Raw genomic sequence first — 13,966 nt, forward strand, 5'->3', positions numbered from 1 at the left:
AGCCTCTACCCCTCAAACTTCTGCACGAACTATCCCTGCATGCTTAAAACGTGGGACGACTTTTGGCTTTGATTGGTGTGTCTACTCTCCTCCAGAGAGTTGTGATTTGCAGGTCTTTGCTCCAGTGCCCACGGTCAATTACTATTGGTTTAGAGTGGGAGATCGGAATGAGATAGCGGAAGTCCTTTTTCAGAAACAATGAAGCAGCATATGTGCTCCGGATGATCCTTCACTAAAATTACCAGGCGTGAGATTCGCTGTTCAAAGCCGATTGAAAACAGAGAGTTTCTTTTTTTTTAAAAACCCGCTTTCCATTGTTTAACCTACGACCGTTTACCGACTCCACAGAAATCGTCAAGAACTGAAGCATGGAAGTGGAAAAAGAGATTAAAAAGGTATGTCTGTCTTTGAATAAGGGTCCGATCAGCCGAAATCCGTCAACGCCCAAAGGTGTCCTGTCACCTCAATTCCCTAAACATACGTTGGGGTCCCAAGAAAATAATTACAATAATTTTCTAAAAGTTCGCCGTGCTGTTTGAGGATGGTGTAAGGAAAAAAAAAAGATTTTTACCAGTTTTACATTAAAAGACACTGTCCCGGGTTTAGAACATTTCGTTAACGTCTGATTTCTTAAGAATACTCTTTGAATATTAAGACTTTTTGTCGGTAAACCATTAGTGAAAGATATTATATAGCAGTACTACTGAGCACGTTTAGAATGACATATTACTAGCAAAAGGATTATAATGCGAGATGAATCTTGTAGGAACTCAGCCTTAACGTCTTACATTTGGAGAAAAAAGTTTTTGATCCACAGCACTTCTTCGTAATCTAATGCTGAATCCCTTAGTACTGAGAAAATCATCAGACTCTTCCTGTTTAATTTACAATATTTACACAAAGAAAGTAGAATTTACAGCTATCAGTTGCTCTAATCCAATGATCTTTCTGTTGTTAAAGTATCCTTGGTATTTATAAATATTGTGGGAAACATATATTAGTGCACGACGTAATGCACTCGCTCTTCAAGCATATCCTGTATGAATATGTCTTGATACATATTTCGTGAATTTATGTTGGTGTGGTGCAGTGGCATCGTTGACATTTAACGAGACGACAGACGAAATTACAGTACTTTATTTTAACCTAGACATCACTGACACGGAGCAGCTGTTTCCCGTTTCCTCAAGTTCATCATTTTAATGGAGCTTTTGGCAGGGCATCTTAAGCCAAAACAGTCGGGCCTACTTCCAGCTCCATGTCTGTAAATTGTGGTATAGAGATGCAAAACCCCTTAGAAACCGTACGGCAATATTTGGTCATGTCACGCTGTGCGCTTGTTTGTACTATTCAACAGCAAGAAGCCTCCTTCACGCTCGGATGGTTTTAAAAGTGTTGAGTTGTCGAGTGCCCTTTAATTAAAGCTCGGTTTATAACTACACTCGTACACATACTGTGTTTGATTATCTGCCGTGAATTTAACTCTTCTTCTCTACTCTAAACATTCTATTGAAGACTGTTTTTTTTTTTTGGAAGGCAATTTATTCATGAACTCTCACACAGACCGGTCCGTTCAGGTTACTGTATTCCGCCTTGTGCCCGCGTCTGTCTAGGTTCCGGCTTGGCAGTGCAACAGGGATGGATGGTTTACTCCTGTGGAATTTTCTTTGTGCTTATGTTCTTGGTGGAGATAACAGTTCTTGTGTTTATTTTACAAGATAATTCTCAACAGAATAATAAGTGTTCCTGTTCCTTGTTTCTGGGTGAGTAGCACCTTATCAGAAAGTAAAAAAATGTCACTGTTATGTACTTATTGGGTGTGTGATACAGCACTTGGAGAAGGAGTTTGTATGTAATAGTGAGCAGCATGGATAGTTTAATGCCATAAAAAAGTGCAAGCTTCACGTCATTACGTCAATGTATGTTAGCAAGGATTTATTGCAGATAGTACTATGCATCAATTAGAGTTTTAAAATTGAGCTCTGGAGGAGGTCAAAATCTAATCCAATAGGCAAACTTCCTCCCAATCACATATAAATATCACACTGCTTACTCATTTATGTGTTTCATTTTCACATCCCTCTCTCCACCCTATTCTTGCCCTTGCAGTCTTCTCTGACTCAGCTCTCATTAAAGAGGGGGTCTGATCTCCATGGTTATTCTCCTTAACCAGTTACTCTGAAATGGGTCTTGGTTTCCTGGCCAACTAGCTGTTTGAGGGGACTTAATTTTGTGCGAGTTTTAAATGTTAAGACTCCTAGATTGGTGTCTGAAAGATCCTCTCTGTGTCTGGGAAGGGCTTCTAGGGGAATGATGGCCATATTTCAGGTATAAAGAACAGACAAAGTGGTAACTGCAGCTACTACAGTCCAGCAGAGATCTATTGTTGAAGGCTTATGATTCTGTCCCACTCACTGCCAAAGTGAGCACTGGTTTTGGGTAGTGTCAGTCTTAATGTAGTGCATGCTCTTTGCAGAGCTTTGCTTTTTAAAAATGAAGTCAAAGCCTGCATTCCTCAGTAGTGTTGGCCTGCACTCCTTCAGGATTGTGCTATAGTCCCTCTGCAGATTTGCCAAATCTCTTTTCTGAGAATTGAGAGGTCCGTGCTCCATTTCTGTTGGAGTTTTTTTTCACAACATCAAATACTTGACTATATATGGACTAAAGCTGCAGCAGTTCGCTAAGGATACTGCTAACGTGCAAACTCATGTCGCAAGTTCAAGGACATAACAAATGAGATCACCGAGTCACAGTGAAGAAGCGCTGACACTGATCTGGTGTTTTACAAAACAATATTTCTCTTTGTTGATATTCAGACAGGTACTATAGACATGACCCTAAATATACAAATGATTGAAAAGTCCAGAATATTTACACCGTAAATGTAAAAAGGTCTTTACAATGAGGTAAAAAGGGGCAAGGTAAAAGTCATGCTTTTATTATCTTTTTCTGTGAATATGGGTTGCATATGTGAAACAGTGGAAACTGAGGCAGTGCATTAAAATGGAGAACAGGAGGCCCTTCTTTATGCAAAGGCTTATGGGAGTAGGCAACCAGCTGTCCAACCTTGTTGTGAAAACCCATACCCTGGCATCTTTCAAGGAATGTCGGATTAAATTCCTCAGATCAATTAGCTACAGTACGGCAGCTTCTTGTTTGTAACCTCTCTTATGTTCTAATGTTTGTGATAACGGAGCAGGTGGCCTTAAATGCACTAATTGATCTTTACAATGCTGACATGGATCATGTCGTTTTCTATTTCCTTCTGATCAGACGCTGAACTGCAACGTCAGGAACCACATTCTGCTGTTCTGTCCAGCTTGCATTGATGCAATGAATTATGTGTCTGTGAAACTGATTTTCAGTGCTTTTCACAGTTTTGTTTTGTCCACAGTTGACCTTGGGCCATGAAGTAGGGTCAGGAGCTCCGTGTTTGAAGTGCAAAGATAAATGTGAAGGTTTCGAACTTCATTTCTGGAGGTTTGTACTGATGTTTTTTTTTAATGCACAAATATAACAGCAACTGTTTATTTTATACTGATGGAAAAAAGAAACACAACACCTCCTCCTCCACACCCTGGCCCTCCTGTCTGCGTGGAACAGGCTGAAGAGGGCCTCTGACAGGTCGCCTTGCTATAAGGCCAGCAGCACGGAGCTTCACTGTCCTGTTACTGATGCGGGCATTGTGTCTACCGGCAGTTTCAGCAGCAGAACGGGTGGCAGATCTGAAATGATCTCTCAGATGGAGCAGTCTGATGTGTCGGTCCTGCTTTGGTGTGGTCACTCGACGGGGTGACCGGATCTTGGACGGCCATCTGTTCTGCTGGTCTGCTGAAACCTTCTCTGTAGTTTGGACACAGTGGAGCAGCTCACTCCATAGTGTCTGGCAACGCTGGCACATGACATGCCTGCCTGCACCATGCCAATGGCCCTCTCCCTTGCTTCTGGTGACATTGGAGGCATTATGGAATGCACAGAAAACTGACTAAGTATGGCCTTTTTCTTGCAGTGACCTAAGCTTTGAATTAAGGCCTTTTTAAGTGGACCTGTTCAGGCATTGTTCCACCTGGACCTCGTGGGTACAAGTGCACCTAACGAGCTTTCGTGTGCTTGGCAAGTTGCAATGCCTCACTGCACAAGCTGTATTGCTGGTCAGGGGGCTTAAAACAACTTGACAACTTTTTTTGAAAGTACATAAGCTATAACTGTAGTATTCTCATTCCAGAAAATGTTGCGTTTCATTTTTCCATCACTATATATTATTTCGAAAGAGAAGATGCGGTGGCTAGTTGTGGGTTTTATCATTTAGAGATGTGTTGAATTTGGACTAAATTTGTGATAATCACATTGGGTGAATGAATATGCATGGTTATTTAGAGGCTTGGATATGAGTGTTTTTTATTCAGCTGCCATAAAAATTTTTACAGGTCTTTTAGAAAATTTAAAGTCAGAAGCTCTTTCTTATGCCTCCAAACACTAAGTAGCATTGGAGGATTATTGCAATACCCCTGCATTATTGTAATGCTCCTGTATTATTTCAGTGCCCCTGGAACCTTTCAGAGGCAATTCAGGCTTTTCTAAACTTGCTGATAAAGGGTCATTTAAATTATATTTTCCAACCTACAGCTATTTAAGGTTTGTATGCCTGTTACTACTCTGTTTCTTTACCCTAGTTCCTCTGATAAAGAGAACTCTAAATAACCTTTATCTGCTACTGCATTGTACATACTTAAGCTCTTATGGCCTTGTACACCGGATAAAAACTATATGTTGTTTTTCCTGCATTTGTCTGAAACAGAAGTAATCATATTGGGGGAAAAAAACACAGCAGTTACCATATTGTTCTCCAACCAGTCCCTGTTGTAAACATTCACAATGAGTCACTTTATTGCCGTTCTGAAGAAAAAGGAGTGTATTTTCCGTTCAGTACTAACCTTTAGCCATTGGTCTGACAATCCCAGTTAACATATTAACTTATTAAATGTAAGTGTGAACTGGCTAATTCACGTCTCAATTGTCTTTGTTTTGGCTCTGATCTTTCTGTGTGTTTTATTGTCTCCAAGCTATGTCAGCAGTGCTCTCTTTCTGTGCACAGTTAAAAAAGCCTCAGAAAGTTTAGGGTTATACTTGTTTTTTTCCATCTTTAAATATGTTCTCTTTTCTGTTTTCTGTCAAGGTTAAAATGAAAACTGTACATTTTTAGCAGTCCCCTCTTTCCAGAGGTAAACAGTGGAATATTCTTACACCATTTCAAATTTTCTGTGTGTTTCGGTTTTAGCTTGGCTTTTCAAGTCCCCACATGTAGTGAATTTGCAAGGGGATAAAGTAATGTCTCATATGCAGTCAGGTTGAGGCATGATGTGCTGTTTAGTTGAGCCTAGTATTAAGCCTTTCAGGGTCGTGATTTGCTCATAACATTCCACCCCCCACACTTGCTGACCTAATTCTATGGCATGGATTAGCAGAAGTAATAAAGTGCTTCATTTATAACACAGTACAGCCAGAGAAAATTGTTATTAGGTACATCTGATAATATAAATGTGCTAAATTTGAAGAAAGCTGGTAAGTGCTAAAATCCACTGGTTGTGTGGGGTGCTGAATATCAGACAGTTCTGATCTTCTGTGAATATTGAAGAAAAGCTTTAAAAAGGTTAAAAGAGTGAGAGGTAATGAAACTTCAATCCATATATGAGTCTGGTGAAATAAGTGAACAGGCACTCACAATCTCCTACAGTAGCATAAGAATGTGCTAAGTGGACTTTTGCCTTTAGACTTTTTTTGCCTCTTTAAATGGGTTTGTCATGATCTGTAAGCGAGGACATTGGCCTTGGCTGATGGTGTTGTGCTAAATGCGCAGGAAAGTTTGTCGCAACTGCAAGTGTGGCCTTGAGGACCACGATGTGCAGACGGGCTCGGCGGAGGACAAGAAGGTGGGCAAGCTCCTGGAGGACACCAAGTACACCACCCTGATCGCCAAGCTGAAGACTGACGGGGTGCCCCAGTACAGGCGGAACATGGTCACGCTCACCAACGCTGTGCCAGCCAAGAAGGATGTGGACATCAAGTCTGTGACCTACGAGTGGGCTCCCCCAGTGGCTAATCAGAGCCTGGTAAGCCACATCTGCTGAGTAGCCCCAGCCTTCGCAAGTGATCTGTGCTGGAGGGGAGGAGTGAACGATCTGTTTGCCTGTCACTTATTGTAGCTTTATGAGTAATTCTTTTGGTTTGTAATGAGTATCAGGAAGAAAGAGGTGTTTTTTTTTTGTCTTTCGGCAGGTTTTTTTTTTGGTAGATTAGATAAGGAAAAGTCTGTAGGTTTAAGTCATTGAGTTCACTCAGGGAGCTGAGGACCTGCGCTGGATACTGAGTGTGTTTTCTTCAGTGGTCTCTAGTAGCATGTTGGCATTATGGATTTTTAATCTCTTTAGGTAGAAAACTATCAAATTATAGGCATAATTTGCCTTTTTTTATTTTCAATGTTACTTACAAAAAGGTGCTCCATGTACTCAACTTTCCACAAGACTTTAGATCTAGAATGTATATCAAGGATTTTTGAATGTTTTTCTGTTGTTCTATGTGCAGCTGTACAACATTCTAAGCAGAAAATTATTTGTTTTAAATAAGTGCAAGAACTGATATTGCAGTTTTAGATAATTGATCAGACATATTTACTTTGCATATGTTTTTGACATTATTTTGCAGCCCAGCAGAACTACATTTGAAGTTTTTAACATTTTTGCATAGTGGAGGACATAGTTTATATTGAAGGGCATTCCTAGCACATTAAGGCATCAGTTTAAAAATAACTTATTGGTATAAACAGGACATCTTTGTTTTTAAATATTCTATTTTTTTGTTTTACTATTGTTTTTGTTTTTTTGAAGTACCCTTCATAAAGGTGTGTGTGTGTAGGGAAAACCACACTTCATATAAAAGTGCATAAGATTATGTCTTGAGGATTAACTAAAATTATTTACTTCCTAGACCACGCGGTCTGTGCTTGTTGCATATTTTATTAAGATTCCGTTTCTTTTCACCTCGGTGTAAATAAAACGTTTCTAATCAAACAGTTTCTGAAAAGGCTTCCCAAGCAAGGTTTTTGGAACTTTTGCTAGGGAGGTAAATTGGAATCCACAATGTTCTGTATGAACCTGAGCTGGTGTAACACTTATATTCTTCCTCCCCTCATTTCCTCTCATTCAATTGATGAAATTTACTGCCCTCACAAAGGTTTTTTTTTTAGGAAAACAATCTCTGTAGAAAAAAGCACTGAAAATGTCTGGGCTTATTAAACGGTATATAATTTGCACAAACTGCTCTTTTTATAGAATATTATTAGGGAGTGACTCAGGAACAGACTGCCTAGCCACAGGTGAAGAGAACTTCAGGTGGAATCCCGCACGGTTTGTCCTAATGGGTGTTAAATCCCTGCTTCCAGGCTATGCGCTACATTGAGATGCTCCCGAAGGAAAAGCAGCCTGTGGTGGGCACTGAGGGCGCAGCCTACCGTAAAAAACAGATGGCCAAGCAACTGCCTGAACATGATCAGGACCCGTCGAAATGCCACGAATTGTCCCCCAACGAGGTGAAGCAGATGCAGCAGTACGTCAAGAAGTACAAGGAGGAAGCGCTGGGAGTTGGAGACGTGGCGCTGCCCGAGGAGATGGAGGCACAGGCCGGGGAGAAGGGCCCCCGCGAGGCCGGGGACAGGAGCACCACGACATCCGCGGGAGCCATGGGGGCGAAGAGAGCTCCCCGGAAGGGCGCCGCGTATGTAAGTCTGCTTACCAGCCGCTAGAACAAAACATATAGGGCTGACAGACAAGTGAGTTCTAAAAAAAGCTGGGATTGGAATGTAGATTCGGGCAGTGATTTGGGCTTGACTGGTGTAAGTCTTCCTCTGCTAAGTCTTCTAATATCTCTCCTGCTTTTTCTTAACAAGTGTTACATTGTTGTCTCACACAGCATCTGTGTTTTATGTTTCTAACTCCTTTTCCAGTTTGCTGTCAAACACACAGTCGTTAATTGTTCCACATGAAGTGGAGGAGTCTTGCTCAAGTCTTCGTAATTGCATATTGGTAGTTGTTGATCAAAGCTTTGCGTAAGTCACAAACAAATGACTGGGAAGTTATAGAACAGTTTATACGGTTCAATAGTTTAAACTTTTAATCGTGATAGGATTATTTTATGTTCTGGGATTATTTGTAATATTGGCATTCATGGCGGTGCACAGGGATCTTACTCCCTTGCCATTTAATTTTCTAATTCAACCATATTCTTTTGAAGTCCTTTTGTTATTACTGCACAATATCATTTTTATTTTGATTGGCTGTTGCATGATATATTATTAAAATATAGGTTATAATTAAATGAAGGCTTTTGGTATTGTAAGTAAAATCAACTGTGTATGCCAGACATATGCACCACATTTTTATGCAGTTAAAATATCTAATACCGTTATTCAGCTTCACACCCAAAAAACGACATTCATATTGTTTCTTATCTTGCTTGTTGAATTTTTTTTAGATTAGTAAAAAAAAACTGGTCTGTTGGATGTAGCAATTCAGGAAATTACTTCTTTACACCCTCATATAGTCTCTCCTCCTTGCTAATCTGTTACATCAGCTTCTTATTTCCTCACTGTGATAGTGCTCTGTCCTGTTCACCTTTCTGAGTTTCAGTATAATGCAGCTATGTTTTGAAAGAGCAACATGTAGTAGAATTCATCCAAAGGCAGGGTTATGCGCACATGACTAAAGTGACTGGGATCAAAGTGCATAGTACTGCTTTCACATAGGTCAGGCCCGTGACTCCCAAGAACAGTGTACACAAAACATCAAACTACATTCAAGGCCTTTTTACTTTTCATGTCAGTCTCTTCTGACTTGAGCCTGCATGTGTAACTCTGGCTGTAATTCGAGTTGTGTAATGACCATGTGTGGATTCAACTATATATTAAGTGCTTTCAGATGACTCTGAATAAAAATCAATTATTATTATAACAATAATACTTTATCTCTCATTAATCGCACTCTTCTTATAACACTTTTAGTGTTCTTCTAATATTTTGAGTCACTGAAATATCAAACTTAACACTAAGTTAATTTCAATGCAGTGTTGCACAGTATGCATATATAAGCCTTTCCTGTATGGCGGAGGGATATTTGGCACTGGCCGTTCATTTTTTCTGTAAAGCAGCATGAACATCACTGCGAAAAATAAAAACAGGGACCTTACAAGTTGATGTATTTGAAGTGTATTAGGTGTACGGTTATCTTTTTAAAGCTACTTCATCTGGGAATCTAAAAATTACAAACAGTGTCTTACGAGCACTTAGCGGTAACTTTGAAGTGCCAGTTTGTAGTTAAGTTAACCTTGAGCTTCGAAGTGTAATTTACATTTCAGTGCTTTGCACAGGAAATGAGCAGGAGTTCACGGCAATATTGCAGTGTGCTGTAAAAAACTAACCACTAGAGGGAGCCCTTTTCCACATTAATTAAAACAAATTGTCATCTTTAATGAAAGCGTTTAAATTGTTTTACATTTACATTACAAAGAAGAGATTTCGCAATATTTTAGCAATATAGCATACCTAAATAATGGTGGATAATTCTGAAGCATGTAAAAGTAACCAAGGCATCCAGTAAGCCTTTTAATTGACCACTAGCAGAAGATTTCCTTTCAGGCATTTCTAACTGTATAGTCTAGTTGCATGATGTGAAACTGTAGCCCTATAGAACCAGAGTTGGGTATTCCTGTAATTTCCTTCACTTTCACCAATTGCTTGATCCTTTTGAAAGGGAAAAAATGTGTTGTCAAGTGGGTTTTTTTCCGGATGATCTGCGGTTCTTGAACAGCGCCAAGACAATGTGTTCTCTGTGTCCCCCGCGACAGTCGTGTCACCGCTGCCAGCTCGACATGAGGGAAGGCGACCCTGCAGTGTACGCGGAGCGCGCTGGCTACGACAAGCTGTGGCACCCGGCCTGTTTCGTGTGCAACACCTGCACCGAGCTGCTGGTCGACATGATCTACTTCTGGAAGAACAACCAGCTGTACTGCGGCCGTCACTATGGCGACAGCGAGAAGCCGCGCTGCGGCGGCTGTGATGAGGTCTGGCATTTGGAAGCGTGCTTTTACTCTTGCGCCATCTATTTCCGCGCTTCGAAGTGTGCAGTAGGGTCTCGGCGGCAGGGAGGAGCGCATTCACTAGTTGGGTTCGTCTCATGACGCCCGTCTGTTAAACCGCTAATCTGAAAATTGCGGTCAAGAACCTTCAGCTCGGTTTCATCTCCCCCTGCCTCCTTTTGCTTAAGGCCCCGTCAGCCAGACCGAATCGCCAATAGGCAAATTCGTGAATGCTAAAATTCCCCAATGTCGAGACCCCGCTGTACAGTACCCAGCTGGAGCTGGGTTTTGCAATTCGTACAGTGAATGGAATATGCCCTGGGAATGAGGTTTCTGCCGTCTGCCATTGATTCCTCTCATTGCTGCCATGCCAGGCCACGCTAATTATGTGAATACCACCACTACAGAGAAACAGCTGCAGATACCGCTTGTGAAGCTATTTACCAGTTGCTTTGCTTTGGCCTCAGTGATCGAAGCACTAAGCTCTAGTGTTGAACTCTGATTTTGTACACTTGTGGGCCTTTCTTTCATGTCTCTCGCAGCTGATATTTAGCAACGAGTACACCCAGGCGGAGGGCCAGAACTGGCACCTGAAACATTTCTGCTGCTTTGACTGTGACTGTGTCCTGGCTGGAGAGACGTACGTCATGGTGAATGAGAAGCCTGTGTGCAGACCCTGCTACATGAAGAGCCATGCTGCGGTAATGATTTCTGGAATGTGCTAGAATTTACTGTCCACGAATGTTTAATACTCTGCAAGTCAACAGAATGAAATAAGTACCATTCCTTACTTCTGAAACTCAGGGTCTAAAATTGGTTGCGAGGCCCAGTTGAGCATTTTGTCTTTGTATGAAAGCCTCAATTGTAAAAGGGAAATACGTGAAGATTTTAATGCCTATAATTGAGTATTGAGGCCGTATAAAGAAAAATAGTGCCACGCTGCAGTTTCTACGACAGCTTTAACATTTTAAATGAATGTATTCACCTCACTAGGTGCTGGTCTCAGATTCTAGTGTAAAGGTTGCCAGAAGTGTAATTCTTTTTTTTTTAATTCAGTGATAAATACAGGTCACCGTTAACTTAGTGAATTACAGTCTTCGTTTTTGTTCCAGCGAGACACATTTTTTGTGAATCTGGACAGCTGTGTGTCTGGTTTGACCGTCTTCTCCGTCAGCCTTGCTGGGAGTTTCTTAACTCGTCGGCGCTGCTGAGGAAAAGGCTGTAAAGGTTACAGGCGGTAATGTGCTGTGTGTCTCTCCCAGCGGTGCAATGGCTGCCAGAACGCGGTGGAGCCCGAGGCTCAGAGGGTCACCTATGGCAGCTTCAACTGGCACGCCGAGCCCGAGTGCTTCCAGTGCTCCTGCTGCTCCAAGTGCCTGGTGGGCCAGAGGTTCATGGCGGTGGAGGGGATGCTCTTCTGCTCTGTGGAGTGTAAGAAGAAGACCATGTCTTAAAGAAGCTGACAGCGATTCCGAAACCAAGAGCTCCAAGGATCGGCGTGTGAAATATGTTAATTCAGCCACGCAGCCACAGATAGCTTTGGCAGGAAAAACAGATTTCTTTACACATCTAATGCTTCCTTTGGTCACTTTTTGTAATGTTCATTGTATTTTTCTGCAGGAGTACTACTGAACTAATCCTGAGCTGCATTAGCCATAACCCAACACATTTTATCTTAGCAGTATTCCCCGCCATCCCAAAGTAAATGCTAAGCTCAAACAGTGAAACAGGTGTGGTGCCTTTCGAGTAACTCAAGTAATAAAGACGTTCTGCCATGGGCAGGCTGAGCTTGGTGATGAAGGGTTCGAGCCTGGGTCATGTTATTAGCCTACTGTCGCTAGGATTCCCAAGCAGGGGAGATCATTTGGCTGAGCATTGCCAAGGTTAGGGTGGGAATGCGGACTCCTGGGCTCTTGAAGACAGGCGGTGCTGTCAGTGAGTTACGTGCCTTTCCTCCAGAACCTCCAAAATGGGGCTGCGAAGACAGTTCAAGACAACTCTGGTGCACAGTCGCATGGTCACATGGTTAGAGCCTGCAAGCTGACTGTGCTGGGAAATCAAGTACAGTAGGTATGACAAAAAGTATTGATGGTTCTAAGTTTTGGAAAAGTAAAAGAAGCTGTATAGTTGCAAAACTGTAGGGCTACGACAGTATAAATACATTGCTTCAATGGCAGAGGATAAGGTTTTGACTAATTCATTTTTCAGTAGTAGCTTATATAAGCACAACATCTTTCTAATTACTACTGCAGTATAAGTGGAATTGATTATAAAACTTGTGACAAATCCTACTTTACTGTTCTTTGAATGCACTCTATTTAATAAAATGTATTAACTTTTGTTTGTTTGCTTTGCTTGTTTTTTAGAGATTAAGTGCTAATAGTATTCTTTCAAGTCAGCTTGTAGATCAAACCAAAGCATATGCATTTTATATTTTATTGCTTGAAGTATGAAATGGACCAATGTGTCATTCTACCTTATCAGTAATCAATTTGAAATTTTAGAGTACTGATTCAATTTGCTGTTATAATGAGCTTTATACTGTATATGAACTGGCATAGCTTAAGTTTAGATATCTCTGTCAATAACTACTCCCATAGCATAAAGTACAAGTTCCCTTTGATTCTTTGACTTGAACATGGAAATTGCACACAATTCAAGGAAACCCCGCTATTGTTACAGCTATTGTCTTTGATGGCAGTGGTCCAAACTGACAAAATAATTTCCATTGTCTCACTACAGTGAAACTAATAACCTCATAATGCTTGGTTAGCCATTACTGTAACTTTCATCTGTGCCTCATTAACAAATTCAGAGAGAAATGTTCTGGAGGGAGCCATCTTTTGATGTAGTGTCAGTGTAGTACTGCACAATGTTTTCTCCTTCAAAAAGTTACCTTTTACATTGCATAACATGATTTAAGGAAAGTTTTTTGGTAAATTTCTGTTTGCACAAAAAAGTAAAACAGATGCCAGAATTCTTTGAAGTTTACATCTCTCAGCAGTCTTCCGTTTATCTGTATCGTAATTAGTTTTTTTTATTCTTCTGTAATATGGTTCTAGTAAAGTATAGGAAATTGCCACAAGCAGGAAATGCAGATGGAAAATGTGGCATTGTTTTGCAAGAACCCAGTGCCAATTTGGATGTAGCACCAGTGGTATTATCCAAGTAATAACCTTTATAGATTCATTATAGTTGAGTTGATACATTGTAAAATCCTATGAACATTTTTTGGAATTTTCACTTGACAGTTACAGTAGGGTTTTCGTGTATTGAGTGAGAAATTGAATCATGTTAATTTCTGATATTTCTGAGCTGTCTACAAATGCGCTTCCTAAGGGATAAAGAAGTCCCCAATTTCACAAACATGGACAATGAAATCCACAGACTGGCTTTTCATACAATTTCAGCTTTTCTTTGATCTGATTTTTAGCAGCATGGATTGAGGTGGAAATTCTGGATTGAAACAATTTAGTAAATGATAAAAACTACATACCTTTGTTTAGATTTTTCTTTGATTGCCAGCCAAATATATAATAACAGAGAATGAAAATGTTAGCTTTTAAACTCATCCAACTATAGCCTTAAGTCTGCAGTTTAGTCCACTAAAGTCCACTTCACATGCTAAGTGAAGGTATTTGAACAGATGATTTTAGAAGTTAGAAATGAGTGACTTTCATCATTGATGACGGTCTGTATATGTCAGTAGTCACCTATTTCCATCTCCTAAAAATTTCATAAAAAATTATTAGACCTTTCTTTTGCATTATTTTCTTTTGTTTTTGTTTTTCTACTGAAAAACAAAACTGATTCTTTTCCCGCATTTCTCCTGTGAATATTC

At 40.5% G+C, this 13,966-nt stretch overlaps 1 protein-coding gene across 1 annotated transcript; it reads left to right on the top strand.

Annotated features, from left to right (window-relative positions):
- The first annotated feature begins 158 nt into the window (after positions 1 to 158).
- On the top strand, positions 159 to 11,925 carry tes (testis derived transcript (3 LIM domains)). The gene is made up of 7 exons (XM_088645433.1): positions 159 to 395; positions 3,395 to 3,480; positions 5,858 to 6,110; positions 7,439 to 7,774; positions 9,895 to 10,110; positions 10,668 to 10,826; positions 11,388 to 11,925. The coding sequence occupies exons 1-7, from the start codon at positions 369 to 371 to the stop codon at positions 11,577 to 11,579; spliced, it is 1,269 nt and encodes a 422-aa protein (XP_088501559.1). The 5' UTR covers positions 159 to 368; the 3' UTR covers positions 11,580 to 11,925.
- The last annotated feature ends 2,041 nt before the right edge of the window (positions 11,926 to 13,966 follow it).

Source organism: Lepisosteus platostomus, chromosome 9 (assembly GCF_059453375.1).
Source record: "Lepisosteus platostomus isolate fLepPlt1 chromosome 9, fLepPlt1.hap1, whole genome shotgun sequence".
NCBI classification, from domain to species: domain Eukaryota; kingdom Metazoa; phylum Chordata; class Actinopteri; order Semionotiformes; family Lepisosteidae; genus Lepisosteus; species Lepisosteus platostomus.

Excerpts from the sequence above, each read along its gene's own strand:
- tes (XM_088645433.1), top strand. The coding sequence starts at position 369 with ATGGAAGTGGAAAAAGAGATTAAAAAG. Across the intron at positions 10,111-10,667 it reads GCTGCGGCGGCTGTGATGAG|CTGATATTTAGCAACGAGTA; the intron begins GTCTGGCATTTG and ends TGTCTCTCGCAG. Across the intron at positions 10,827-11,387 it reads ACATGAAGAGCCATGCTGCG|CGGTGCAATGGCTGCCAGAA; the intron begins GTAATGATTTCT and ends TGTCTCTCCCAG.